General features: G+C 40.7%; 1 protein-coding gene across 4 annotated transcripts; it reads left to right on the top strand.

The window, feature by feature from the left end:
• Positions 1–3026: 3026 nt before the first annotated feature.
• On the top strand, positions 3027–26413 carry Hnrnpm (heterogeneous nuclear ribonucleoprotein M). 4 transcript variants are annotated; one of them, XM_076919750.1, is made up of 13 exons: positions 3028–3140; positions 5330–5368; positions 5486–5521; positions 6344–6497; positions 7178–7227; positions 8487–8547; positions 11405–11506; positions 12609–12653; positions 13066–13143; positions 20139–20192; positions 22246–23048; positions 23770–23821; positions 25992–26413. In XM_076919750.1, exons 1-13 carry the CDS (start codon positions 3063–3065, stop codon positions 26153–26155), a joined length of 1716 nt encoding a protein of 571 aa, XP_076775865.1. In that variant the 5' UTR covers positions 3028–3062; the 3' UTR covers positions 26156–26413. The 4 variants fall into 4 exon arrangements, with proteins under 4 accessions (XP_076775863.1, XP_076775866.1, XP_076775864.1 ...); XM_076919748.1 differs by having other exon boundaries at positions 3027–3140; positions 5330–5521; XM_076919751.1 differs by having other exon boundaries at positions 3027–3140; positions 5330–5521; positions 25906–26413.
• Positions 26414–26583: the final 170 nt, after the last annotated feature.

Raw genomic sequence — 26583 nt, 5'->3', positions numbered from 1 at the left:
CCACAGAAAATACTTCTAACAGGGATAACATTTTTAATCAAATTTTTAGTGCACAGATGTTTGTCACTACTAGAATGTCAAATGGGAAAAGCTGTAATTTTCTTAACTTGGTATTTTGTTAAATGGTTATAACTGTGGAAAATGTTTGTTTTGGACTTTGTTGTTTTCTAGTTGCAATAACCTCTTTTTGGGTAAAGTGTCTTTGGACACAAACTAGAAATTTCAAATGCAACAGTTCTTGGATTCTGACAAACTTGAAAGTTGTCTTGAGGTTGATATAGTGGTTCTTTTAAGGTCATTGGGTAGTTGTCACAGCTGATAGGAAATAAACTTGGAATGTCTTCACTGGTTTGACACTAGGCATTTTTATCAGTGGAGATAAGAACTGTTGGTCATTGAATGGCTGCTGCTGTGGAAATAAATGGCTTTTTAAAATGGCTTTAGAAGTGGTCATGGAGTTTTGGAACTGTTAACTTTTGAAAGAGTTACATAAAGCCAACCTGTACAACTGTTACTTGGCTATGATCAGTTGTTGTTGGTTTTTTTGTTTGTTTGTTTGTTTGCCTGCATTTGTACTCAAAGTCAAATGTAATGGCCTCTCCCATTTCCTCCCCCCACCCCCTTTGCACTTTTCTCTTTGTTTTGTGCAAAGTACCAGTTTTATAACATTTCAGGAAAGGATGAGAAAGATGAGGCTATAAAGTTTAAACTTTGAATACTTGGTCTTCAACCACTGTGCAACTCCATTAATAAATACACCCTTAAAATATTCATTGTGTTTGTGAAATAATTAGATTTTGGTTTTTATTTGAATCTTACTGTATTTGAAAAATTCTAATGTCCTTTGAACAAAGGAGTTGTAAGTAGGGAGGACCAATCAAGGCCATTAATGGGTCATGTTTACCTGGACACTGCTAAACCTAAGTGAGTTGAAGACTTTCATCATCCTAAGGAAAGAGTGGTTGATTCCTAAGAAATTCTCCCTATCTTTCTTTTTTAAACTTTGGAAATTGGATTTAGATGTTGTTTTCTATACGTTAATGCTTTGAGCTATCTTCAAGTTCAGCAGCCATTTTGGTGGTTGTCTAGATGGATTCTAACATCTGGTTCTGGTGGTCATGAATTGGCAATCCAAACCTTGAGGAAAATCTGCAGAAATTTAAAAAATATGCTAATTTTTTCATTGCATATAGCTTAGACTCATTGTACTATTTAACTGTCTTGTTGCCAACTGAACCCCAAACTTGAATTTTTACCCTCTTACAGGGATTTTTAAAAATGGAAAGAAGATAGCCTGGTGCTATTCTGATTTGACAATTGTATAGCCAATATTCTTCCAAACCATGGTGTCTTGGACTGTAAACAGAATCTAGCTATAGAATTTGAGGAGCCCAGTACAAAATGGGCGGCTGCTTGTTAACATTAGAAATTTCAAGATGGTTGAAGCTAAAAATCTGAGCTGTTACACAGTTTGTACACACAAAACTGGCCCTGAAGTTGTGTCTATATGCCTTTTGGTTTATGTATAGGCACATTCTTGTATTTGTGGCATGTGAGCTCAGTTCAGTGGCATTGTGATGTGTGTGCTGTTTATCTTGACTTCACCAGTAAGAGTATACCTGCAAAAACTTCTTTTCCTTTCCTCAAAAGTGAATCTTGCAGAATTCTTTCCTGTAGATTTGGATTGCCTCTAGTCATGAGTGAGCATTACAGACAGGGAAATTGATAATGGAAATCTGTGGAAGTAGTGTGCTTGTGGTGGGAGGAAAATCAAGGACATATTGTTAATGAGTTTTCACCTATTTTACTGCACACCTGTAATGCCTAGTTTGGTGGTTTAGAGAATATGGAGTGTTTCTGGGCTTTCTTATAAGGCAGAGGCTCCATACAAGGTTGCTGATGATTGTTCTAAATTCCCATTGTTTTCTTGGCTTTTCTCCCTTGGTTTATGTGTCGTCTGGAAACTGATTTGTAGTTGGTGAGGTAACATACGTGGAGCTCTTAATGGACGCTGAAGGAAAGTCAAGGGTAAGTGTCTGAGAGAATTTCTTCTGTGGATTTACTACATGACAAATGTAACTGTATGGTGGCGTGGACTCGAATGAAATCAGGAAGGCAGTGAGTGCTCATGTTACTGTAGCCATGTTTGATTTTGCCAACATTCCAGTAGGGTGGGAGGGGGCTTGAAATCAGGAGTCCCGCTTTTCCAAATGGCTGGCCAAAGAGCTTTCTGGTATTCTGTTTGGATGCCCAATTTGGATAACTGGGGACCAATAGCAGCATTGTCTCTTTGTTTAACAGGAATCGGCTGTGTGTGAATTATGCATGGAATTTTAGTGGTGGTATAATTAATGTAAAAGTGTGTTCTTGTCTAGAAAATGTTACTCTTGGTTGTTTGCTGATTTGAAAGTTGTGTGAACCAAAGATTCTGAAAAGTAGCCTTTGTGCCAGTAAATGTAAACCACACATTACAAACCTGAATATTCAAAATTGGCCTAGTTTAATGAGAACATAAACTATTTTTCTGTCGTGTAATAGAATGGCTTAGAATAATCAAAAGGATGAGTTTAGTTTATGGAAAGGATGGATTTATTTAGTAGGAGTATGGTAAAGATTGATTGAGTACAGACGGAAGCAGATCAAAAGTTTGTGTGATTTCTTGGAGAACCTGATTTAGGTCTGCTCATTATAACTTAGTAGCTTTAGTGCAGTGCTGGTAATGTGTAGGAAAAGGAGATTAAGGAGCCCAGCTTTTTACAAGGAAGGCTAGGTCGTGCACTTCTGTCAGCTTCCCCTTAGAAGGATTAATTTAAAAAATCTTGACTTTTATTACATACATCATATCTTTAATTTGTTTGTAACCATCATTGATATTTACTGTTTTTGTTTTTTGTTTTTTTCTTTTTCCCCTTTGCTCATCTGACTGGTCTGTGGCTTCTTTCAAAGGGATGTGCGTAAGTATTACTTACTTATACTTACTAGCATTTGGATTTTCCAAGTTGTAGAACTGGTTTTCATTTGTTTTTTGACTTTTTTTTTTAAACAGTGTTGTTGAATTCAAGATGGAGGAGAGCATGAAAAAAGCTGCTGAAGTTCTAAACAAGCATAGTCTGAGTGGAAGGCCACTGAAAGTCAAAGAAGTGAGCTCTTTTTGTTTCCCTCTTCCCTGACTGAACCCAAGGCCTTGTATCTACTAGGAAAACAGTATACTACTGAATTATATTCCCACTTCAAAAAGTAAGGTATAACTGTTTGATTAGGGTAAGAATGGTCTTTGACTACAATGTACTGAGTAGACAAATCTATTGTTTTTGGTTTATTTGGTTCTTTGTTCTTTTAAGACAGGCCCTGTAGTCAAGACTGGCCTTGAACTCATGATCTTTCTGTGTCTCTTAATTGATCTGCACTTAGTCTATTTTAATAGAAGATAGTGACTTTGTAATGGCAGATCTTGAACCTAAGCTGACCACTCTTTAATCCTTGCTGTCTCAGAAATATAAAACCTGAGCCTCTACATTTTAGAATGGGAATTGTGTTCGGAAGTCTGAACACTATTCTTGGCCCATCTGTTTTTGTTTTGTTTTTTGTTTTTTTGTTTTTTGAGACAGACTCTTGCTAGTGGTTTCAGCCTCCAAAGTGTTAATGATTGCAGTGATGTGTCACAGTAAACCTGCCTCTTTATTTTTGTGTATGTGGTATGTACCTGTGTGTATATACATGTGTACAGGTGTATCATGCTAGTAGTGAATGTTTTTCTTCCTCAGTCACTCCACCTTTGAGATAGGTGCTCTTACTGAACCTGGGCTCACTGTTGAAGCTATAGACTGGCAGGCCAGTGAACTCCAGGGATCTTTGTTTTCCCATTCCTGTCAGCACTGGGATTATAAGCGTGGCTCACAACCTCAGCTTTTACATGGGTGGCTGAGGATCTGAGCTCAGGTATTAATGCTTGTTTGTTTACCCACTGAGCCATCTTCCTATCCCTCTTTGAATTTTATAAAATGAATGTATTCATCTTTATTAAATCCAACCCATGGGGTTTTTGTTTGTTTTGTTTTTGTGGTGATGGCAAAGATTGAACCTAGGGCTTTGTGCCTGTAAGATTGCCGCTATACTTTTTTTTTCTGTAGAAGGATGTTTTATTAACTGCCAAATATTATTTGCTTACTTGACTGTGTGTGTATCTGGGGAGCAGTGTTAAGATGTCCTAGATATAAGTCAAGTCATGTTAATGGTAAATTGAAGAGGCAGGCTTCAGGAATTGGGTGGCACCGAAAAGATGGCTCAGTGGTTGGGAATGCTTGTTGCTTTTCCCGAGAGGATCTGCATTTGATTTCCAGCACTCAGGTGGGAAATATCCAGGTCACAATGATCTGTGTAACTCCAGCTCCAAGGCATGTCCACTTGCTGTACACCCCATATAGACACAAGTAAGAATAAGATAGATAAATAATCATGCCAGCATCAGATTTCCATAATCCTGTTCAGGTGCTGATACATTGACTGTACTTGAGTGCCAGCACTGGTGCCCTTGAGGGCTTTGGGGAATTTGGGATTATAGAATGGTGATATCAGACTTTATGAAAAATCTTGGATGAGTTTTACAGAAATTACACTAATTAGTAAGAGTCAACTATTTCAGACCCATGAAGATCTTGTTTCAGTCTGGAATTTTTAACTCAGGTCACCCATTCCTTTTATCTCTTACTATTCATTTTAGTTAAAATTGAAGATTGTTTTTAGATTTTTAGTTTCATGCTTTTTGTTTCTGAACTGTAGAACTCTTCTGATTGCTGTGGTTCATTTTGTTATATTTTGTGGTTCATCTTGTTAATAATTTGAGAAATACCTTTCAGACTGTCTGTTGGTCTTTGTTTTTCTTTGGTGTTGGAAATGGGAGTGGCTGGTGCCTACTGTGCCATTTGATAAGATCTGCCACTACTAAGTTGTATCCAAAGACAGACTTCGAGAGTACACAGCAAGGGCTGTCAGACTGGACTGTAACAGACTGAAGCTTTTTACTTATTTTGAGACAAGGCTTCACTTAGCTTCATAGGCTGGCTTTGAAAAGTTCAAGCAGGCCTTGAACTGCTTTAGCAATCCTGAGACTTAAGGTTACAGACCTTTACCACCACTTTTTTTCCATGCTTTACTGAGAGCCATTTTATTTTATTTGTTTAATGATTGGTGCTGGAATACTAGGCAGAAACTTTGTCACTGAGCTGCACCTCAGCAGCAACCTCTGTAGTGGTTAAGGTAGTAGTTCCACTAGTTTCTGCAAGCCTACGTCTGACCTACTTCTAGCTGTAACGCTTTGTGCTTCTTTCAGGATCCTGATGGTGAACATGCAAGGAGAGCAATGCAAAAGGTGATGGCTACGACTGGTGGGATGGGTATGGGACCCGGTGGCCCAGGAATGATTAATATCCCACCCAGTATCCTAAATAATCCTAACATCCCAAATGAGATTATCCATGCATTACAGGCTGGAAGACTTGGAAGCACAGTATTTGTAGCAAATGTGAGTAAACGGGAACGTTCTCTAAAATAGAACAATAGGGAGGAGGGATGGAAATAATGTGAAAATAGAATACATTTAATTTTAAATTAAATCAAAACAAATTAGAAAAATGTACAGAACGCTTTAGATTGTTTGTATGACTGTTCACGGTAGATAGCTTGTTTTTATTTTAAAGTAGGCCTTCTACTTTGTTCTCTTGTAACCACTGCATTTGTGGCTCCAGGATTGACCTCAGCCCTATTGGGTCTTGTTTACCGAGGTTTTCAGATGTTTACAAAGACAGTAGCTGAGTATGCATCCTTATTAGGGTTTATTTAGGTATATGAAAGAATGAACAGGCAGTCAATATATTCACATTTTTTTGTATCTAGAGTAAATGGTGATATTTTTATTCTCTGCAAGGACAAATACTTCTAGAACAAAGTGGGTTCAGGAGTATTGAAAAGACTTAAAGGGGGAGTGACTTTTTGGGTTTTTCAAAACAGTTTCTCAATGGTGTAGCCTTGGTTGGCCTTGAACTCAAGATCTGCCTGCCTTTGCCTTCTGAGTGTTGAAATTAAAGGCAGGTGCCACCACCATCCTATCCTGCTTTTTAAGTATGAGGGGGAAAGTTTGTTAAATTTGAGGAGACTTAAGCTGTTCCGCTTAAGAAGAGAGACAATAAATAGCAGAGTTAAGGCCAGGTTCTGCAATCCTATTTGAACAATTCCACTTAAGTTAATTTTCTTATAAAGTCAGTCAAGCAAGTCTTAATATAGTAAAAGTGTGTCTTTTTCCCCAAAGAAGTTTACCTTGAGGTCTTTACCCCCTTCTTTCACCTAGCTGGATTATAAAGTTGGCTGGAAGAAACTGAAGGAAGTATTTAGTATGGCTGGTGTGGTGGTCCGAGCAGACATTCTGGAAGATAAAGATGGGAAAAGTCGTGGAATAGGCACTGTGACTTTTGAACAGTCCATTGAAGCTGTGCAAGCTATATGTATCCTTTTGTGGGAGTTGAGCTCATGGTAAATGGTGTCCACAGCACTGTCAGGCATTAGTATTCTTAAGTGTATTATAATAACAAGGTATAATAACTATCTTCTCTGTGACTAGAGTGAATAAATTACTATGGAATCTGAACATTTTCTGGAGTAGAATACAGATTGATAAAAGATGTGCTTGTATCATAAACATATGCTATGAATGGTCTTTTCTGGTGTTTTCTTTTCAGAAGACTTTAGGAAATAAATTATTTATGAGAACTGGGGCTTTTATTTGTTTATAATATCTTTATGGATTGTTGTAGAGTAGACATGTTTGAAGAGATACCTGTCCTTGCCGTAGGCTTGCCCTTGGTTTACATCTCTTTTAATTACAATGGAGTATGTCACACATGGCTACAGCAATTAAACTCAGGAGACTATTATGGGTTGCTTTACCCAGAAAACATGATATTTCGGAAACAGTAAGACTCTTGTCTTATTGAACACATAGAAAATTGCTTTAACTAATTACCAGAAACATTTTGTATTATAAAGTCATTACTAAAACTTTATACCTATAGAATTGAAATTGCTTATGAACTCACAGAGAGGTACTGGTAGCTATGGTGTTGTTTTAACATTTTATATGGTGTGGTTTAACAGTTTTTAGAAATAGCCTTAATTGTAATAACAGCTATGTTTAATGGCCAGTTGCTGTTTGATAGACCGATGCACGTCAAGATGGTAAGTTACTAGGATCACTTTCTTTGTAATATGTTCGAATAAGTTAGGAAAAATGTAGAATTACTAAAACTATATCTAGCCCTTAAACTAAACCTGTTGATTAGTAGGCTACAGAGTGATGAGTGCCTTTGCTCATGGAAGTTTTTTCTGTAGATTCCTGTCTGGTTAACTATTATTGTTAACCCCTATGTTCAGGAAGTCCATTGAGTATTCTACTTGAGCAGATAATCAGCCACAAAGAATCCTTAGCATAGAGCTCCAGTTTTCAAAGTATAACATACAGTGTTTGGTTAGTATTACATTTGTAATGAACAAATATTTGATTCAGACAGCTTTAAAGGTCTATTGGGAGTTCAGTCTTAATAAACAATAACCCTCCTATAGTGTTGCCAAAGTTCATAATTTATAGAAACAGTACTGGAAGATATTGAGGCCAGTCTGGCTAGGATCCAGATTCAGGAATAAAAGGAGCTTTACATTTTGTTATTTGAAGGAGTTTAAGTCTTTGAATAGCTAATGGATTCATAAGACTCAAAAAACATGAAAGGAGGGGCTAGAGAGTTGGCTCAGCAGTTAAGAGCATTAGCTATTGTTCCAGAAGACCCCTGTTCAATTCCTAGTACCCACATGACAGCTTACCACTGTCTGTAACACCAGCTCCAATAGTTCAACACCTTCTCACAGATATACCAATGGAAATAAGAGAAGCATAAATGATAGTGTGAGCCTCACTAGTACTTACTGCTCAGGTCCTGCCCTACCCACCCAATAATACAAATGCATTTTTATCTTTCCTGTTGGCACAGAAGATAAAAGCATGCTCCCTTATACCTCTTTATGTCTGATACAGTTATTCTGCTATGCCATGGCTATGTCATAGTTTATATTTAACTGGGTTTTGGTTTGTTTAGTTTAAATTTTTGCTTTTTCCCCTGTGCTAGAGATTAGACACAGGGCCTTGTACATGATAGACATTTTATCTATGGGCTACATCTCAAAACCTGTGTTTGTTATTATTGTTTGTTTGTCTTTTGTGACAGTTTTGTGTAATGTAAGCTCTCCTAGAACTTGCTATGTATCTCAAAGCTGCCCTTGAATTCTTGATCCTTTTGCATAAATCTCTCAAGTATTGGGATTACAGGTGTGCAGCACACAGTACCTAGCTCATCTGGTTCTTTGTTGTGATCATTGTTTCCCACCTTTTGCTTTTGGTGCTCCAGTAGAGATTAAGCTTTTTTTTTCTTTCTCTTTTTTTCCAGGATGAGAGGGCTTTACCAAAGGGAGATTTTTTTCCTCCTGAACGCCCACAGCAACTTCCCCGTGAGTATATGAGTTATACTAGATAGAAACTGTTACAGTTATATTTATTCTTGCAGTTGTCAAAAGGATACCCTAGGGATTCTCCTGATTTGTTTGTCCTGTCACCACCCCACCCTACACAGGTTGTACTATGTAGCTTTGGCTAGCCTGGAACTCACAGAGATCTGCTTACCTCTACTTCTTAAGTGCTGGGATCAGTGATGTACACTGTACCATACATGTCTTGATTAATTATTTTCTATAGATTTTTTACTATAAGAAATGAGTAAAGAAATTTACAACTTAAGAGTTTTGATAGTGGCACTGGCTCAGAGGGTAAAGGCATCTGATGCAAAACCTGATGACTTGAGTTTAACCCCCAACACTCACATGTTCAAGGAAGAGAATAATTTCTTTAAGTTGTCCTGTGACCTCCACTCATGTACGCATATACATACTTTTCTGTGTGTGGTGGTCTGAGTGATAATGGCCCTCATTGGCTCATTTCTTTGAATGTTTGGTTTCTACTTAATGGTACTATTTTGAAGGATTAGGTGCTGGAGATGATAAGTCACTGGGGCAGGCTTCAAGGTCTCATAGGCCCACAGTATCCCCAGTTAACTCTCTGCTTCATCTTTGTAGAGATGCTAGCTTTTAATTACTTTTCTAGCACAATATCTGCCTTCTGTTGCCATGCTCCCTGCCATGATGATCAAGGGAGTCTTAACTCCTGGAACCATGAGTCCCATATTCAACTTTTTTTTAATGTGTTGCTTTGTTCCTGGTATCTTACCACAGCATGAGGAAAGTAACACATTATGTTTCCCTGTTGCAGACACTTTTTTTTTTTTTTTTTAAGAAGGGATCTTGGATTACACCGTGACAAGGCAGGCTGCCCAGATATATAGAGGGCAGAATTCTGCAGTTTAAATGTGTCTTGGAGGAGGTGGGTGGTCAAACAAATCATAAGTGGAATAAATGACAAGTTGAGCTGGATTTTGCCATAGAGTCTATCAGTATCCCTTTCCGGTATATTCTAAGGGCTAAGACTGTATGTCTATGTGAAGAAAGGACACGAATACTTACAGCAGTATGATTTGGTAGTCAGAAAATCACATCAGACTTGTTGGTACACACTTGTTATCACAGGACTCAGAGTCTGAAGCAGGCAAATACAAATTCAAAGCTGGCCTGAGTACACAGGTTACAGAATTATTATTATTATTATTAAAATTATTATGTTGTTACAAAAGGGAAGGGAGGATATTGGAAATGATCCATTTAGTTTATATATAGATAACTAAAATCTGGCAAAATCAGTTAATCAGTCAAAAAAGGGAGGGGAGGGAATGGAGGCACAATTCAGTATAGAAAAGCCTTGTTTCTAAGCCGGGCAGTGGTGGCGCACGCCTTTAATCCCAGCACTTGGGAGGCAGAGGCAGGTGGATTTCTGAGTTCCAGACCAGCCCAGTCTACAGAGTGAGTTCCAGGACAGCCAGGACTACACAGAGAAACCCTGTCTCAAAAAACCAAAAAAAGAAAAGAAAAAAGGAAAACCTTGTTTCCAACTATGGGCAGTGCCTAGAACAGATGGATCTAAAAGGCAGCAAGTAGTATCGTGGTTACTGAGGAGTGACTGCTACTAAGGATAAAGTTTTTAGAGTGAAGAAAAAGTTAATGAAATTGTGATCATTGCTAGCCTGAAAGAGCCTGTGGCTTTAAGAATAGATCAGAAATGCAGATACAGAGATACACTTTTACCCAGTGCCAAAAAAGGGATCAGGGAGACAGGAGATGGCTTGTCTGTTGAATGGACCATATTTTCTTATTACCTGTCTGCAAGCAGGTAGTCACTTACCATGCTTGTTGTGGTTCTTGTTGCTGCTTGTGCTAGAGGTAAAGGAGCACTGTGCTCCAGGGAGCCCATTATCCCTGTGTCTTGGTCTCTTGGTATGGCTCAAAGGGTTGACCTCAGAGCTTTGAGTACATTGGAGTAATAATAACCCTTGGTGAATTCTTGGAGCCGTTTCCATGCAATTAAAATCCTACTTGATAGATTAAGTACCTAGGGCCTGTCACAGTTTTTTGTTGTTCATTATCTTGGTTTAAGTGTCAGTCCTCTGGCTCTTTCCAGATACCAGTCTGCATCCTTGTTTGTGTTTGTGGAGTGTAGCAGTGAGGATGTGCTGGATATCAATTTAATAATTCTTAAGATGGTGGCACACATTGGCAATACCAGTAGAGGGTAGAAGCAAGATGATCTCAAGTTGGAGGCCAGCCAGCCTTGGGCTGCATAGTAAGACCTTGATTTTAGAAGAATGGGGCAAAGAGGGGGAGGGGAGAGAGAAAGGTTAGATTTCTTTAGGAAAAAAAATGGGGTGGGACTCGGGCATTATACATAACTTTAATCCCAATACTCAGGCAGGGGCATGTGGATCTTTGTAAGTTTGAGGCCAGAGAGAGCTAGATAGTGGTACTATATTATTTGTTTCTGTGGTGCATTTGTGTGTGTGTGTGTGTGTGTGTGTGTGTGTGTGTGTGTGTGTGTGTGTATTAAAGGTTTTGGAGGTAGAACAGGCTTGGGAGTAAGGGCCTTAACCCTTGAGTCATCTTGCTAGCCTACGAACTGACTTTTTAGCTGCCCGTGTTGTGTAGGTACACATTACATACTCTGACTGTATGTAAACAGCTGTATCTTCATAAAAAGGGACACTCACAGGTATGTAGGTGTATAGGTGTTGAAGTCAGATCAGGCCCTGGGCTAGGTTGGTGTAGGGACAAAGCATGGCAGCTAGAATATACTAGTTGTCTTGCCTCTGAGGGTCACCATGTTTTCAGAAAAGGAAGCCACATTCTTGACTTTCTCTGCTTCTTTCAGATGGACTTGGTGGTATTGGCATGGGGTTAGGACCTGGAGGGCAGCCTATTGATGCCAACCACCTGAACAAAGGCATTGGAATGGGAAACCTAGGGCCTGCAGGTGAGAATTGTAGTGGGGATAACTGGGGAAAATAGAATTTATTTAAAGCCACTATTAGGGCAGTTGTATCTGGAGATTTTCAAGTATGATTAATGCAGTTGGGACAAAATCCCCTCTTTATCTCAGCCTCATGTGCACAAAAGCAATATTGTTTTTATTGAGTTGAAACATTGTTAAGCTACTGTGCGTCTTCATCTTAGTCATGATGACTTTTGAGCAGACATAGGTCATTCAGTAAAAGGAAGCAAGGTAGAAAATTGGTCTCACCCAAGGTCACACTGAGTAGCAGTGCAGCCCCACTGTTGCAGGACCACTCTACCACGGGTGCTTTAAGCCTGTCAAGAAGTCCATTTCACACCTGACATTGACATACCTTTTTCCATAAGTATGAGCATTGATAAAATAAAAGGAATTTGAAAAGCTTTTATGAATGTCAAAACTCATGGGTCTCAAGGAAAAATGGATAGTGTCTTTGTTCAGGAAGACAAAGAAAACAAAGAGTAAAAGCTTAGCTGTGTGTTTTTTTCTATGTACTATATTTCCTTGTCATTAAGGCATATTTCGTTCATTTGGATCTAGACTTGGACTTTTCATAGACTCATTTGAAATGGTGATGTGAATGCTTTGCCTCACCACTGCCACCCTTGCGTATCCCTGATATCAGGGCTCTACCCACCTCCGCTCACTTTATTTGCTTAGGAATGGTTGAGGGAGCATTTTTGGCTTAGAAACTGCTTTATTATTATTTAAATTTTTTGCTTTTAATAGGGGTTTTATTAAACATCTATTTCTGTTCTACAACATTTTAAAAAGTGACTTTACGTAGTTTGTGTCTGATTGTTATATTTTATATTTAATGTTGTCTGGATTGGTCATTTAATAAAATTACATGGGCTCCAATTTTAATCTACATTTAAACTTACTCTGTTAAAAGCTTTTGCTTGAATTGCAATCTTGACAGTTGAAATAGTGGCTACCCCACCTTTGAAATATAATAACATCAAAGATGGTTTTTTATTTATTGGTTTGGAATTTTGTGCTTTTAAAGTTAAGCATTACTATTTGATATAAAGTTTGTTTGCATTGACTTTCTGTTTTAAAGGAATGGGGATGGAAGGCATAGGATTTGGAATAAATAAAATTGGAGGTAAGAAATTTAAAATAAAGTACATATGTAATCAAAGTGTTTTCCTTTCATTTTTCTTGTCTTCGAAACCCTGCATCTGCATGTGCATTCTTCCTGTGGTTTCCAGAAGTCTGAGTCTAAGAATGACTTGATTTTATTTGTCTGTCATTCCAGTGGGTGTCTGTCGCCTCAATTCTGGCTTTCTCACTTACTAGCTCTGTGACCTTGGGCAAATTGCTTTCTCTCTCTCTATTTTTGCTTGTGTTGAATCAAGCCAGGTTTTTAAAAAGGGAAGTCAACCTTTTTTCTCACCCAAAAGCTCTAAAACTGTACATTTATAACATAATGCCAAAAGTGAAATATAAAAATAGTTTTCCTTGCCAGGTGAATGTGAGCAGGCTTGTGGGGATGACATTCCATGCTTTTCTTACAGGCATGGAAGGACCCTTTGGTGGGGGTATGGAAAACATGGGGCGGTTTGGATCCGGGATGAACATGGGCCGGATAAATGGTAAGAATGGCGTTCCCTCCTGTCTGTGTCTCGTCTACCCTTTGATAGCTGAGGGCTTCTTGTTGTCTTTTAATACTGTAATCTTACTGTGCATGATGTCCTACCTGTTTTTCCACTTAATAACATACTTTTGAAACTGCTAAAAATGGTAGACTTATCTAAATCTGGTTCTCTTAAGACTTTGAAGGTAGCCAGTGTATCAGACCCCCTCAGTACCTCAGTACTTGAGTAGTAAAAAATTTAAATTTACCTACTGCCTACAGCAGTCAAACACATAGATATCTGTGGTTATGCTTTATATATTCAAAAACGTTTTCCAGGGACTAGAGAGATTTCAGCCTTTAAGAGTATACACAGCCATGCAGTAGACTCGGGTTCAGTTTACCATTTACCAGCAGCACGTGATGACTCACAGCTGTCTGTAGTTCCAGTTCCAGGAACCTGACACCGCTGTTGATCTCTGCAGGTTCTGAGTATCCTTTCTCCCCTGCCCCCTCTCCCTTCCTCACACAAATAGTAATGATAGTTTTTTTTTTTTTTTTAAGAATGCTTTCCAAAATGCTCTTGGCACAGAATGCTGGATTGGTACATTTTCTTTTTTTTATTTTTTACCATACTTATTTTTTTACATACTTACCAAAGTATGGAAAAGTCATTTATAAAATCCAGTTATGTAACAAATTATAATATCCATTTCAACCTCATAAGGGAAGATAGTGTTTATTACAATAGTAACAGTACATTGATGTCAGCTTGCTAGCCTTGCTTTGGTTTACTTGGCCTTGTGTAGACACAAATTGAACAGGTGGACCTCCCCCAGGTTCATTCAATCAGAGGGCTACAGTATTTTCTAGACCTGGGCCTGAGATCAGAAAAGCAGAAGACAGAAAAGAAGTGGCTAAATATATGCCTGACTTGGCCCATGGTAAACTGTTCATCCTGTAGCTGCTAATGTGGTCTTACAGTTTCTCTGGACATGACTTCTCTCAGTCTGTATGCCCAAGGAATCACACTTGACTGTTAGAAAGAATTAAATCTCCTAATAACACTAGTTACAAGGGGGTAACACCTAGCTTCACTGCATTGGAGATGTCATCCATCCTGAGACAAAGCTTTAACAACCTGCTCTTTGGGTTTTTTTGCCTTGTTGATAAGGCTATCCGTTTGCAAGTACAGAAGAGGTTCTGAAGCCTCACATAACTTCAGAGCACCAAGCCTGTAATGCTGACCACATCAACTTGTTAGCCTTATTTTGGTTTTACTTGGCCTTATATAGACAGTGTTGACCTGTTGCTGAATTATAATGCAGGACTGGACGATCTTTTATAGAAATCATTGGTACTTTCTCTTAATCTGTGGGGTTTTGAGTCACCCAAGAGTCAGATTAGTTGTGACAAGACTTGAGATGCTATCTGCTATATATTTGACTTGAACAGCTTAGGGATGGATTGATCTTTGCCTCTGCTTGCATTAGTTAATGAGATCTCATTATTTGAGAAGGCAAAAGTTTGTCCAGAATGTATTTGGTTACCTACATATCAGATGATAAGATAAATCTCACCACAGGTGTTTGCAAATCTTGCAACAGTTGCATATATCTTCTGCACCCCCCCCCTTTCCTCTTTCTCCTCCTTCATTGCCTGTTGTTGTTACTGTCTTTTGAGACAGGGTTTCTTTGTATAACAGCCCTGGCTTTCCTAGCACTCTCTGGGTAGACTAGGCTGGCCTTGAACTCAAGAGATCCACTTGCCTCTGCCTTCCAAGTGCTGGAATTAAAGGCATGGGCTACCATGCATGGCTATGATTTATTCTTATATGCTCAGAAAGAAAATCACCTGACTTTATTGGTAAGAAAACCATAACAGCCGGGCAGTGGTGGCACAGGCATTTAATCCCAGCACTTGGGAGGCAGAGGCAGGCGGATTTCTGAGTTCCAGGACAGCCTGGTCTACAGAGTGAGATCCAGGACAGCCAGGGCTACACAGAGAAACCCTGTCTCGGAAAAAAAAAAAAAAAAAAGAAAAAGAAAAAAAAGAAAATCATAACATGTTTGATTTAGATTTCTTTAGCACATAAATTAGGATTGGATATATTAAAAGGTCTTGGTGACAGTGTGATGGTCCAAAAATGAAACAATATCCTCTTCACACTTAAGTGTTAACCAACACATATATTTTAAAAACAGAACAACCAATATAACTAAATTCAGTCCTTCTAAGAGTCACGTGAGTAGGTATTGTTACCCTCATTTTGTCAGAAACTGGGGCACAAAGAGTAATTTGCCTAAGGTCATAGTAATTAGCAGTGATTTCAGCCTTTCTTTAGAACTTGCCTCTTCATCATGCTTCCATCCTGTCTTTTAGAATTGCCTCTGGCATGGTGCTGAGAAACTGCATGTCTTTGCTTTTGAAAATCTCTTTTATGCCAAAAGAAGTTTGATTTTTTTTTTCCTTTGCTGAAAAGCTATTTCCCAAATCATTGAGATTAACTCATATGAGTCATTAAGGATTTGTGCTTTTTTGTTTTGTTTCTGGTTTTCGTTGGTTGTTTTGTTTTTGTTCTTTAGTAATGTGTCCGAGTAGTATGTGGCAAGCTAGCACCTTGTAAGGTGTTGAGGTCTGCACCATCCAGTCTCCAGAGCTATCTGTAGGTTTTGTTACCTTTTCTCTGGTTCCTAATATAGATCGATGGTGTTGAGGAGATGTAGGAAAGCTACATTGTCAGTCATGCAGAGACAGGTTTACGTTTCCAATTGAGTCCACATGGTTGAAGAGGAAAACTTGAATTCTGCAAGTTGTCCTATGGTCACTTGGCACATGCACTCACAGGCAGCACGTCTAGCCCAGCCTGCTTCCATATCTCTTAATTGTTTACTTCCTTGAAAGGATAAGTCTGTGAGCTACATGCAAGCAGACTTAACAGTTATACACTAAAGGTATATACTTACTACACAGTACCAGGTTGCCTGAGATTCCCAAGGAGTGAAATAATACTGTTTTTATTCTCCCTCAGGCTGAACTTAGAACCCAGTAGCTCATACATGCCAGGCAAACATATCATGGATTTATACTCCCCAGTCTATCTAATACTAGATTTTCCTATGACTTCTGAGTAGAGGAGGAAAGCAAGGTGATATGCATTTGAAACTTGCATGAGAAAAATGGACGTATATGTATAGGAATAAAGTAGATAGTAGTAAATAAAGTTTATTTTATGAGTGAGGGTCTGTGTATGTTTGTGCATCATAAGCATGCCTATTGCCTTTGAGGTCAGAAGAGGCCCAGAACTGGAACAGACAATTGTGAGCCTATGTGGGTGCTAGGAACCAAACCCAGCTTGTCTGTTCTTAACCACTGAGCCGTCTCTCCAGCTCCACGAAAGACCATCTTAGGCAGGTATTAAATGTGATTGGCCTTTCCCTCACAGAACTTCAATAGTTTTAAGACATTGCAAAAGTAGGATGATAAATAGCTCTCAACAGTATTACAGTGGTATAAAGAACAAATGGATAGAAGTTTATACCCAGGTATATCTCTTCAGTTTGGGCAGCCTTGACCTTGTGACCTTGACCAAGTTACTAAAGGGGTTTAGCCTCTATGAAAAGGCAGTGGTGGTTGTGAGTATTCAGTGACATAACAGCTTTTGGTAATGGATAAAACATGTTCCATGGGCTTCATGTTGGCAGGGTCCACTTTAGGGTATAACAATACCAGGTGTAGTCTGCCAGTTTTTTTGTTTCCAGTTGATAGTAGTGGCTATGTTCTCTAAATGTTTTAGGCCAAGAAGATTGTCTCCATCGTTCAGCTAAGCATCCCAACTCTACAGTTGTTGTTTTTGTTTTCTCTTTGTTTGTTTGTGGTTTTTGTTTTGTTTTGGTTTTTCAAGACAGGGTTTCTCTGTGTAGCCCTGGCTGTCCTGTAGACCAGGCTGGCCTAGAACTCAGAAATCCGCCTGCCTCTGCCCAAGTGCTGGGATTAAAGGCGTGTACTTTTACAGTTATACAGTTATACACTTATACAGTTGGGGGTTTTTTGGCTTGTAGACAGTGTCTTTTTCTGAGATTTAGGAACTACTGAAACTGGTTCCCAGTATTTGGTGGCTGTCTTGGCGGAAACTTTTCATCACAGCATGGTTAGGAAGCAAAGGGGTTTCTTTTTAAATTTAGTTTTATATGTTTAAGTGTTTGCCTGTCTGTATGTCTGCGTAATGCTTTCATTCCTGCTGCCCAAGGAGGCCAGAAAGGGTGTCAGATCTCATGGAACTGGAGTTATAGTGTCTGAGCTGCCATGTGGGTGCTGGGAATTGAACACACAATCTTCTGGAAAAACAGCTATTGCTGTTAACTATTGAGCCACCTTTTCATCCCATAAATGGTTTTCTTAAATCTAACCTAACTTGGGTGCTAGTGAAGATGCACTACCTTTAACTTTATATATGTACATCTAAATGAGCATGAGGGAACTAGAGAGTAGAAATAGAACAAAGAGACTTTAAAGGAGAGTAGAGAGAGTAATAATAGTACATGATATATGAAAGTGAAAGGGTTCCGGCATCCTGGGGAGGGCTGAGGGAGGAGCAAGCAGAACCTAGGAAGTACAAAAATAGCATGAAGAAGTCTCTTCTAGGTTTCTTAATAAAGAAAGGATAAAACTAGGTCAGTAATAATAAAGATATCAAAGTCTGAAAGGGGGGAAATGTTAGTTTTTCCTGCTTTGCTTTGACTATCTGACTAGTTTTGATTCTTCAACTTTTAAAATTTGTAAGCGTTCATACCTGTATCTGACTAGGATGATTGAATATGCTATTGCTACAACTAATTTGTTTTTGTATCTAAAATAGTACTTCATAAATGATGTATTTTAACATCATGTCTGTGCCAAAAAGACAATGACATGCTGTTGTGCTGTGAGCCTTCCATTCTTCTCATTCTGTTATCCCTGTCACCTGTGTGACAAGGGTTCCTGTCCTGGACTGTCTGTGAAGTTACAGGACAACAGGAACAGGCCCTGTTCTGACCTGGATGGAAACATTACCTGTAGGCCTTGCTACTGTGGTACTTGCTTTCTAATTAATACTCTTTACTCATTGAATTCCCTGCTACTACTTGGGATCAAACACAAAGGAGTAGAACAGTTTGTACCAAATAAAACAGTGAAGTTGGATGTTTTGGGGGTTAGGTTGTTGCGGAGGGATTGTTTTCCTTTTCAAAGGTGTCCTTTTATTATATAACACACAAGGTAAAACTTACCTTGAAAAGTACAAGAAAGATAATAAAATGGATATTTTCTCATTAAATATTTCATATATGCTTTATCAAATGTCAAAATGATTGTTTTGCAAAATAATAAGAAATAGTGGCAAGCAAATTGTTTTTTGTTTGTTTTGCTTTATAAATAGTTATCCTTTTGGTTATATTTTAGTGTTTTCTAGACAGGGTTTCTCTGTCTGGCCCTGGCTATTCTGGAACTTACTCAGTAGACCAGACTAGCCGTGAACTACAGAGATCCCCCTGCCTCTGCCTCCTCCTTCATAGGGTTGTGATTAAAGATGTGTGCCACCACTGCCCAGTTTCTAAGTCTACAAATCTCTCTCTTTAAAAAAACAAAATCTGTCTTTAAAACTTTAGTTTCCAGGAAGTTTCATCATTTCTTTTGAAAACCCTCTTCCTTCTAATTAATTCTGTTTTCCTAGATTTTTTTTTTTATGACCTGATGACCACATTAGAAGGACAGTGAGCAAAACTTAGTGTGTTTTTATTTTTTTGTCTCCAAAAGCAGTAACAGGAATGTCTTCTGTCTGCCAGGCCCTGTGGAACCTGGGTCCTTGGCTCATACCCCTCCAAGCTTGCTGGGTCTGTGCTTAAGTTGGGAGCCAAGTAGCCATTCATTCTCCCCTTTATTTTCCTACATGCCCAGGATGATTAGTATTCTACTTCTCCATCAGCAATCAGGGTGCATTTAAGAATCTTCTCTCAGTGTCTTGCAAATACTGTCCATTGTGTTACGCATTCCTGCAAAGATGATGACCAGGATGACTTGCTTAACCTCTACTTCCTTATAAACACCACACAGTAGTGGGTGTTTCCCAACTAAAAGGAGATGTTAGAGTCTGTAAGAACAGCTCTATGGACCTCGGAAGGGCAAAGGTTACGTGTGTGGCATTCTTTCTGGACCATCAGGTGCCTGCCATTGGCAAGTATGCTCTAAGATTGCTGTGGCTACATGGCAGCATAGAGCATAGCATAGGCATGTGGTCCTAAAAGATGGCCACAGAAAGTGCATCTGCTTGTGTGTGTCATTCCATAAAGATTTCCCGTGGTCTCTTTTGCAAACCACTTGACTGCTGGGAATTCCAGCTAGCAAATTTGATGTATTTTAAGGACTCGTTTTCTGCTCATGATAGAAGCTAGAGCTTTGGGTTTCTAAGGAGGATGTTGATAGTAGCAGTAGTAAACTTAAGGAGACTTGGAGGAGCCATTGGCCAGCAAGCAGCAATGTTCTCTTGATGGGACAGTGGGGCAGGGAGATAATTCTCCTGTGTCTTTGTTACCATCACATACTGCCTACTCATTGGGTGCTGATGATCCTCACCTCCTGCTCTGTACAGGTACTTTGAATTTGTGATGTGGAGAAGAGACTATGCTGGCTCCAGGACACCTGGAGAACCCTTGGTTTCTAGCCCACTGAAGAAGCCTCAGCACTAAGTGTGTCCAGACCACTTTTAGAAAACTGATACTGAGCAAGGGTTGAGGGCCCTCCTCTTTGTTCTCTTCTCTGGACAAATTTGCAGGCGCCCCTATAAACTGGGCCTCACTCTAAAGCTACAAGGAGTCCTAGCATTGTTACTTTCTTCGTTTTGCAAAATGATGTTGTTGTATGTATGTTTCTCAAACCTGTTCTCCTTTTCTTAAAATATATATACTTTTAGAACATGATGAGCAGGTTTCTGTTATAGAAGAATTTGGCTAATTATTTTTTTCTTTCTGATTTTCTTAGAAATCCTAAGTAATGCACTGAAGAGAGGAGAGATTATTGCAAAGCAAGGAGGAGGTAGGATTCACTTAGCTTCATGTTCTGTGTGTTATTGTTGTTAGAACAAGCATTTAATGTGAAGTCAACAGTAATGTGACAAACATGGTCTCTGACACAGGTGACCCGAGGTGGTATCAATCGCTGCCTTTTCCTAATTGTGGCTTGTGACAAGTGACAAAACTCACCTATAAAATGGGGAAAGGGGCCTAATAGGTACAACCTTTGAAGGCTATAAAAGAGCCGGTGCATGTAAAAAGACTTAAAACTGAAACATGCACCCACCGCCTTATGCATGACAAATATTTGTTGAAACCTGCATACATTGAGTATTGCAAACATTTTGGTATATGATCTTCCACGAGCACTTAGAATTAAATGTACTATGAAGATTTAAGAGAGAGAGAGAGAGAGAGTGTGTGTGTGGGTGTGTGTGTGTGGGGGGGTGTAGGTGTAGGTAGGTGTGTAGGTGCCAGTGGAGACCAGAGGCAGCAGATCTCTTGAGAGCTGGAGCTACAGGTTGATCATAAGTTGTGAGGTGTGAATCCTGGGAACTGAATGGATTCTGGTACTTTGCAAGAGTAGTAACTGCTCTTAACTGCAGAGCCACCTCCCCAGCCCTAACCTTAACCTTACCTTTTAAGGCTTACTCACCCCACCCTCCCTTTTTCCCTTCAGTCTTTGAATTTTGCCTTCCTTGGCAGCCCACTTGCCAGGCATTTCTATGGGATCCTTGCCAAGTTCTTTCCTGGTTCTGCTGCTGTGGGCATGCGGCTGCCAGCACCATTACTGTATTATGTGTCAAGCAGGCAACTTTTTTCCTCTTGCAAATGTGAAGAAGTTACTTTGTGAGCTACTTCTGTTCTGAAATGCTAACATTCTTGAAGTTGTGCTTGGGTTTTTCCAACCAGTGTGCTGCATTTCAGCCATAGGAGTGGGCACAGAAAGGTGAATTGATTTGTGCCAGGTCACACAGCTTTGGCCAGTTATATACTGTTAGAAAAATTGCTGAGTGATCTCTTGTTGAATTTGTACCTTGTGTCAGTAGTAGGCTAGCTGTGGGCTACACTGCTGTGCTGAGAAGTGGGCACTATGAAACTTGAGTTTTGAGCTCTGCTTGGTGAAGTGGTGGAGTCATGGCCTTGGTGATGGAGTCAGACCTTCCATATCCAGGGTTGCAAGCATTATGGATAAGAATCATTGTGCACTGCTCTCTGACTCTTAGCCTCTTCCAGAATTGAACTTGCCATGCTGTCAGCATCTTTTTTCCAAAGCCAATGAAATAGCTATCAATTTCCCCTATAGAAGGAAAGGTTCCAGAAAATGACCAGTTTGTATGCTTGTGTATATTGAGGGTCATTTTTGTTTTCTCTTCGGCTTAGATGGCTGTGTAATCACTTTGTGCCCTGGAAGTGCTAAGGAATTGCAGCCAGAGTGGCTATCAGCAGGGCATTTTAAGAGGGACAAGTTGAGAGGATGAAGGTTGTTAGTGACTTTGAATTGTCTCCATGTAACTCCCTGTCAGTTACCCTGAGTATGAAGATTTCCATGCTTTTTTAAAGAGTATTCTTAATGTCTGTTGTTGGGGAAACGACAAAGTTTTTTAGAAATTGAAGTGTGACTACTCATAGCTTGTCACAGGTACCAGTATGGAGATGAAGTTTTATTCCTTCTAAATTTTATTATAAAATTTTTTTCTGTGTTATGTAGTGAAAAGGATGATTGTGTGGATTTCAATGCTAACATTTGAGAGGCTTTTTTGTTTTGTTTTGTTTTGTTTTTCAAGACAGGGTTTCTCTGTGTAGCCCTGGCTGTCCTGGATCTCACTCTGTAGACCAGGCTGGCCTCGAGCTCAGAAATCCACCTGCCTCTGCCTCCCAAGTGCTGGGATTAAAGGCATGCGCCACCACTGCCCAGCGAGAGGCTTTTTTTAATAGTAAATTACTTTGAGCATGACTTTTTGTTTTGTGGTTTAACTTAGGATCTGAAGTGTCCAGCCAGGCATACATACATTGGTATATGAACATCTACACAAGTCCCTGACTTCCACTTGTGCTTTTTATTCCTGTTTCAGGTGGAGCTGGAGGCAGTGTCCCTGGGATCGAGAGGATGGGCCCTGGCATTGACCGCATTAGCGGTGCTGGCATGGAGCGCATGGGCGCAGGCTTAGGCCATGGCATGGATCGAGTGGGCTCTGAGATTGAGCGTATGGGCCTGGTCATGGACCGCATGGGCTCCGTTGAGCGCATGGGCTCCGGCATCGAGCGCATGGGCCCACTAGGCCTTGACCACATGGCCTCCAGTATTGAGCGCATGGGCCAGACCATGGAGCGCATTGGTTCTGGTGTGGAGCGTATGGGTGCCGGCATGGGCTTCGGCCTGGAGCGCATGGCCGCACCCATTGACCGTGTAGGCCAAACCATTGAGCGCATGGGCTCTGGTGTAGAGCGCATGGGTCCTGCCATTGAGCGGATGGGCCTAAGCATGGATCGAATGGTGCCCACAGGCATGGGGGCCGGCCTGGAGCGCATGGGTCCTGTGATGGATCGTATGGCCACCGGCCTGGAGCGCATGGGCGCCAACAACCTGGAGCGCATGGGCCTTGAGCGCATGGGAGCCAACAGTCTTGAGCGCATGGGCCTGGAGCGAATGGGCGCCAACAGCCTGGAACGTATGGGCCCTGCCATGGGCCCAGCATTGGGCGCTGGCATTGAGCGAATGGGCCTGGCCATGGGTGGCGCCGGCGGTGCTAGCTTTGACCGAGCCATTGAGATGGAGCGAGGCAACTTTGGAGGAAGCTTCGCCGGTTCCTTTGGTGGAGCTGGAGGCCATGCACCTGGAGTAGCCAGGAAGGCCTGCCAGATATTTGTGAGAAATGTAAGTGGCTCTTTAGTGGAATTCCTGTGTTGTGAATGAAGTAGGGAGATCAGTGGACTGAGCGATGTAGGACGGAGAGGGAAGTCTGCTGAAGGGAGAACTGGACAGTATGGGTGGTATTAGCTTGCCTATCTCCAGAGTTGGGCTGGAGGTTGAGGGGTTACTGGAAGAGCAGTAGTCCCAGGGCCAGGCATGGTGGCCCACTCCTTTAATACCAGCACTCCTAGAGGCAGAAGTGAGGTGGTACTGTGTGAGAGCCAGTCTTAACAAGAGCTACCAAATGAGACACTTGTCTTCAAAATACAAAGAAACAAAAATACAATTGTCTGGCATTTGCCTATGATATACCACATGAGGAATAGACTGAGCTCTAAAGGTCTGTGGTTTCTGATCCCTTGGCACAGTGATTCTGAGAAAGGTGACTGCTTGAATTACATTTTGTCACTAAATTGTGAGTTGTGTCACTTAATAGTCTAATTCTCGAAAGACTTGTTCCCTGCCGAGTGTCTTAAAGAGGTCAGGAAGTGTGGATTTTTTTTTTTCTTGGAGGGATTACTGGGGATGAAACCTAGGGTTGTACACATCCTAGGCAAATCACCGTATACCCCGTAAGCTACACAACCAGCCTAAGTGCCTTCCAGTCATATTCTCATGTCTGTTGTAATGCTTGTACATTAAGACTTTGTTGTATCACAGATTAGTCTGCCTCTTTTTTCCTCAGCTCCCATTTGATTTTACATGGAAGATGCTAAAGGACAAATTCAATGAATGTGGTAAGTGTCTGTTTAAAATAGGCTCTGTGCTTTCCTGTGCTGTGGCTTGTTGGTGGTGCTGTTGAGTTGGAGCAGTGAAGCTTCTTTCCTAGTCTTAACAACCACTGTCCATGGGCTCCAGAGTCCATGGGCCTTGCCATTGTTCTGCCTCTGCAGGTATACAGGCAGGTGCCAGGTGTCCTGGGATGGGTCAATCTGTGTGCTCATTGCATCCTTGCAGTTCTTTTCTAGCTAGTTTTCTGAAGCAGACTCTCACTTTATAACTTAGGCTGAACTCCAGTGCATGATTCTCTTCTTGCTTCTGCCTTGCATTTGCTGGAACTATAGGTAAATGCACCTCTCCTGCGTTTTCAGTTTCTGAGAGGAGGCAGCATTGTCACCTTTTTACATAAGAGTCGGCACAGCAGTATTCCTAAGGTCACACTTGGAAGAGGCAAAAAGTAAATTCAAGAAAAATTGCTTTCCTCCTTTAAGCTCGTAGCTGGTTTGGTTGCTCAGAGAACTCATGATCAGCAGTTGTAGATCTGAGCACACGGTGTGGGGTGAGAGTCTCTGGTTGTGGATTCTTAACACATGAGACAACCTTTCTGGAAAGCTTTGGTAACTGCGATGCAGCCTTCCCCTGTTCTCATTGCACCTTCTCAGCTAAACCACCAAGGTGTGGGTGGGTGGCTGCTGGGTCAACACACCTGTTTCTTGTTTCCTCACGCAGAAATGGCTCACATTCCAATGTACTTGGTGCTTTCCCTGATTCTTTGGGATAAGCTATAGATTCAAAACCAACCTTCTTGCCTGGTTCTGTGGTTCTCTTAATTGCAGTTTTCATGACCGTCAATATTGTAACTAGATATTCCAGAAATGGAATGAAATGTGCCACTCTCCCCACTTCTGAGAAAATGCATTTTCAAATGATTCTGGAAACTTGGTTCCGCTTCTCTCCTGCCCTTGAACATGAGTTATATGTTCTGCTGATATTCTCTGCTTTCCTACCAGAAAATTCTCTCTGCCCCTTTACTCTTTTCCTCTTTTTGAGATAGTCTCCAAAGTCCTTAGGTAGCCAACAATGACCTTAAACTCTTGGGGGGGGGGGGTGCTGTAGATTGGGTCTCTTGAAATTAAGGTGGGCCCTCACTATATAGTTGAAAATAACCTTGAACTTGTAGACTACTTAACTTCTATGTCCTGAATGCTGGGATTACAGAGGTGTGCCACCCTGCCTGGTTTGTACAAATGTTGGGTCTCAAACCAGGGGTTTTAGGTATGCATGCTAGGCAAAGCACTGTGCCCACTGAGCTGCATCCTTAGTGACCTTGAATTCTTGATTCTTCTACTTTCAACTCCCAAGGGCTGGGATTACAGGTGAGACACCATTCCATTTTTCTTTCTGTCTTCCCTCTTTTTCTTCTGTTTTGTCAACCTCTTTGAGCCTGGGCCTTGCCAGGTAGCTCCAGACTGGCCTAGAACTCAAAATCTTGCTTTAGCCTCCCAAGTACTGGGATTGCAAGTGGGTACCATTGTGTCCTACTCTGGCAGGAATGTTTATTCTGATGAATTTCTACTTAATATCTTTCAGAACTTTATCATGAGAAGCCACTGGATTGTCATCTCTCCCCAAGCCATTAGTAGCACTAGAATTATGGGCTCTAACAACACGAGTGTGTCTTTGACTTTTACTTTATTATAAACCCATTTCTTTTGTGCGTGACACATACCTGGGTATATAATAATCATATAGGTCTGTAAGCTGCTCACTAGGTATACTTCCCTTATATTGGGGCAGTATAGAACCATTGTAATGGTAATGGCGTTGTAACAAGATAGTTGTATTCAACAATCAACTCTCTGAACAATCTAAAGTTGGCTCCATAGTTCCCTTTCTCTGTAACTTGGTGGAGCATAAGGGCAAACATTTGAACCCATTTGGCAGGTTCTTCACAGCAGGTTAGGCTGTTGTCATGCTTGGAGAACAATGGCAATGTAGTGGAGGGGGCTGTAGTTGCTGGCGCCGCCATACGTGGTGTTCTGAGCATTCACTTCATACGCAAGGGTCTCTCCTTTTTGACTCTGTCACCGAAATCCAACAGGTGATCTGGACTGAGTGGAGCCCAGACTGAGGCTGAGCTCTGGGTTTGCCTGATGCGTGTGGTCTCTTCTTCCCTCCCTGTGCCAGGCCACGTGCTGTACGCCGACATCAAGATGGAGAACGGAAAGTCCAAGGGGTGCGGTGTGGTTAAGTTTGAGTCTCCAGAGGTGGCTGAGAGAGCCTGCCGGATGATGAATGGCATGAAGCTGAGTGGCCGAGAGATTGATGTTCGAATTGATAGAAATGCTTAAGCAGTTGCCTTTTTTAAACATCAGTACCAGACCTCTGAATTTGTATTTTTTCTTGTTAACCATTTAATTTGTTGGCTGGATGTATAAAGATGTTTAAAAAATTCAGTTGCTTTTTGGGGTAATTTGAATTAATTTTTTAATGATTGGGGTTCCATTTGACTGTTTGCATTGAGATTGCAATGTGCGCAATTTTTTTTGTAGTTGTGGCATCTTGTTGACATCGAATATGACTTTGATAATAAATACCAGTTCCTGAAAGTGGCTTGCCTTTTTTGTTTTTGTGTGTTTTGTAGAGGTGGCTATGTGAGGTCTGCAGAGTGGGGCAGCTTGCACTTCCTTCTTCCTCAAAGCTGTCAACACCAGGGATCTCACCCTCATTGTTGCCTGTCTGTGGGCCCCAGGGTTTGAAGAGAGGACCTGGTTATACT

This window comes from Arvicanthis niloticus, chromosome 22 (genome assembly GCF_011762505.2).
Source record: "Arvicanthis niloticus isolate mArvNil1 chromosome 22, mArvNil1.pat.X, whole genome shotgun sequence".
NCBI classification, from domain to species: domain Eukaryota; kingdom Metazoa; phylum Chordata; class Mammalia; order Rodentia; family Muridae; genus Arvicanthis; species Arvicanthis niloticus.
The sequence above is the reverse complement of the archived record's forward strand: the minus strand, read 5'-3'. Positions and strand labels throughout refer to the sequence as shown.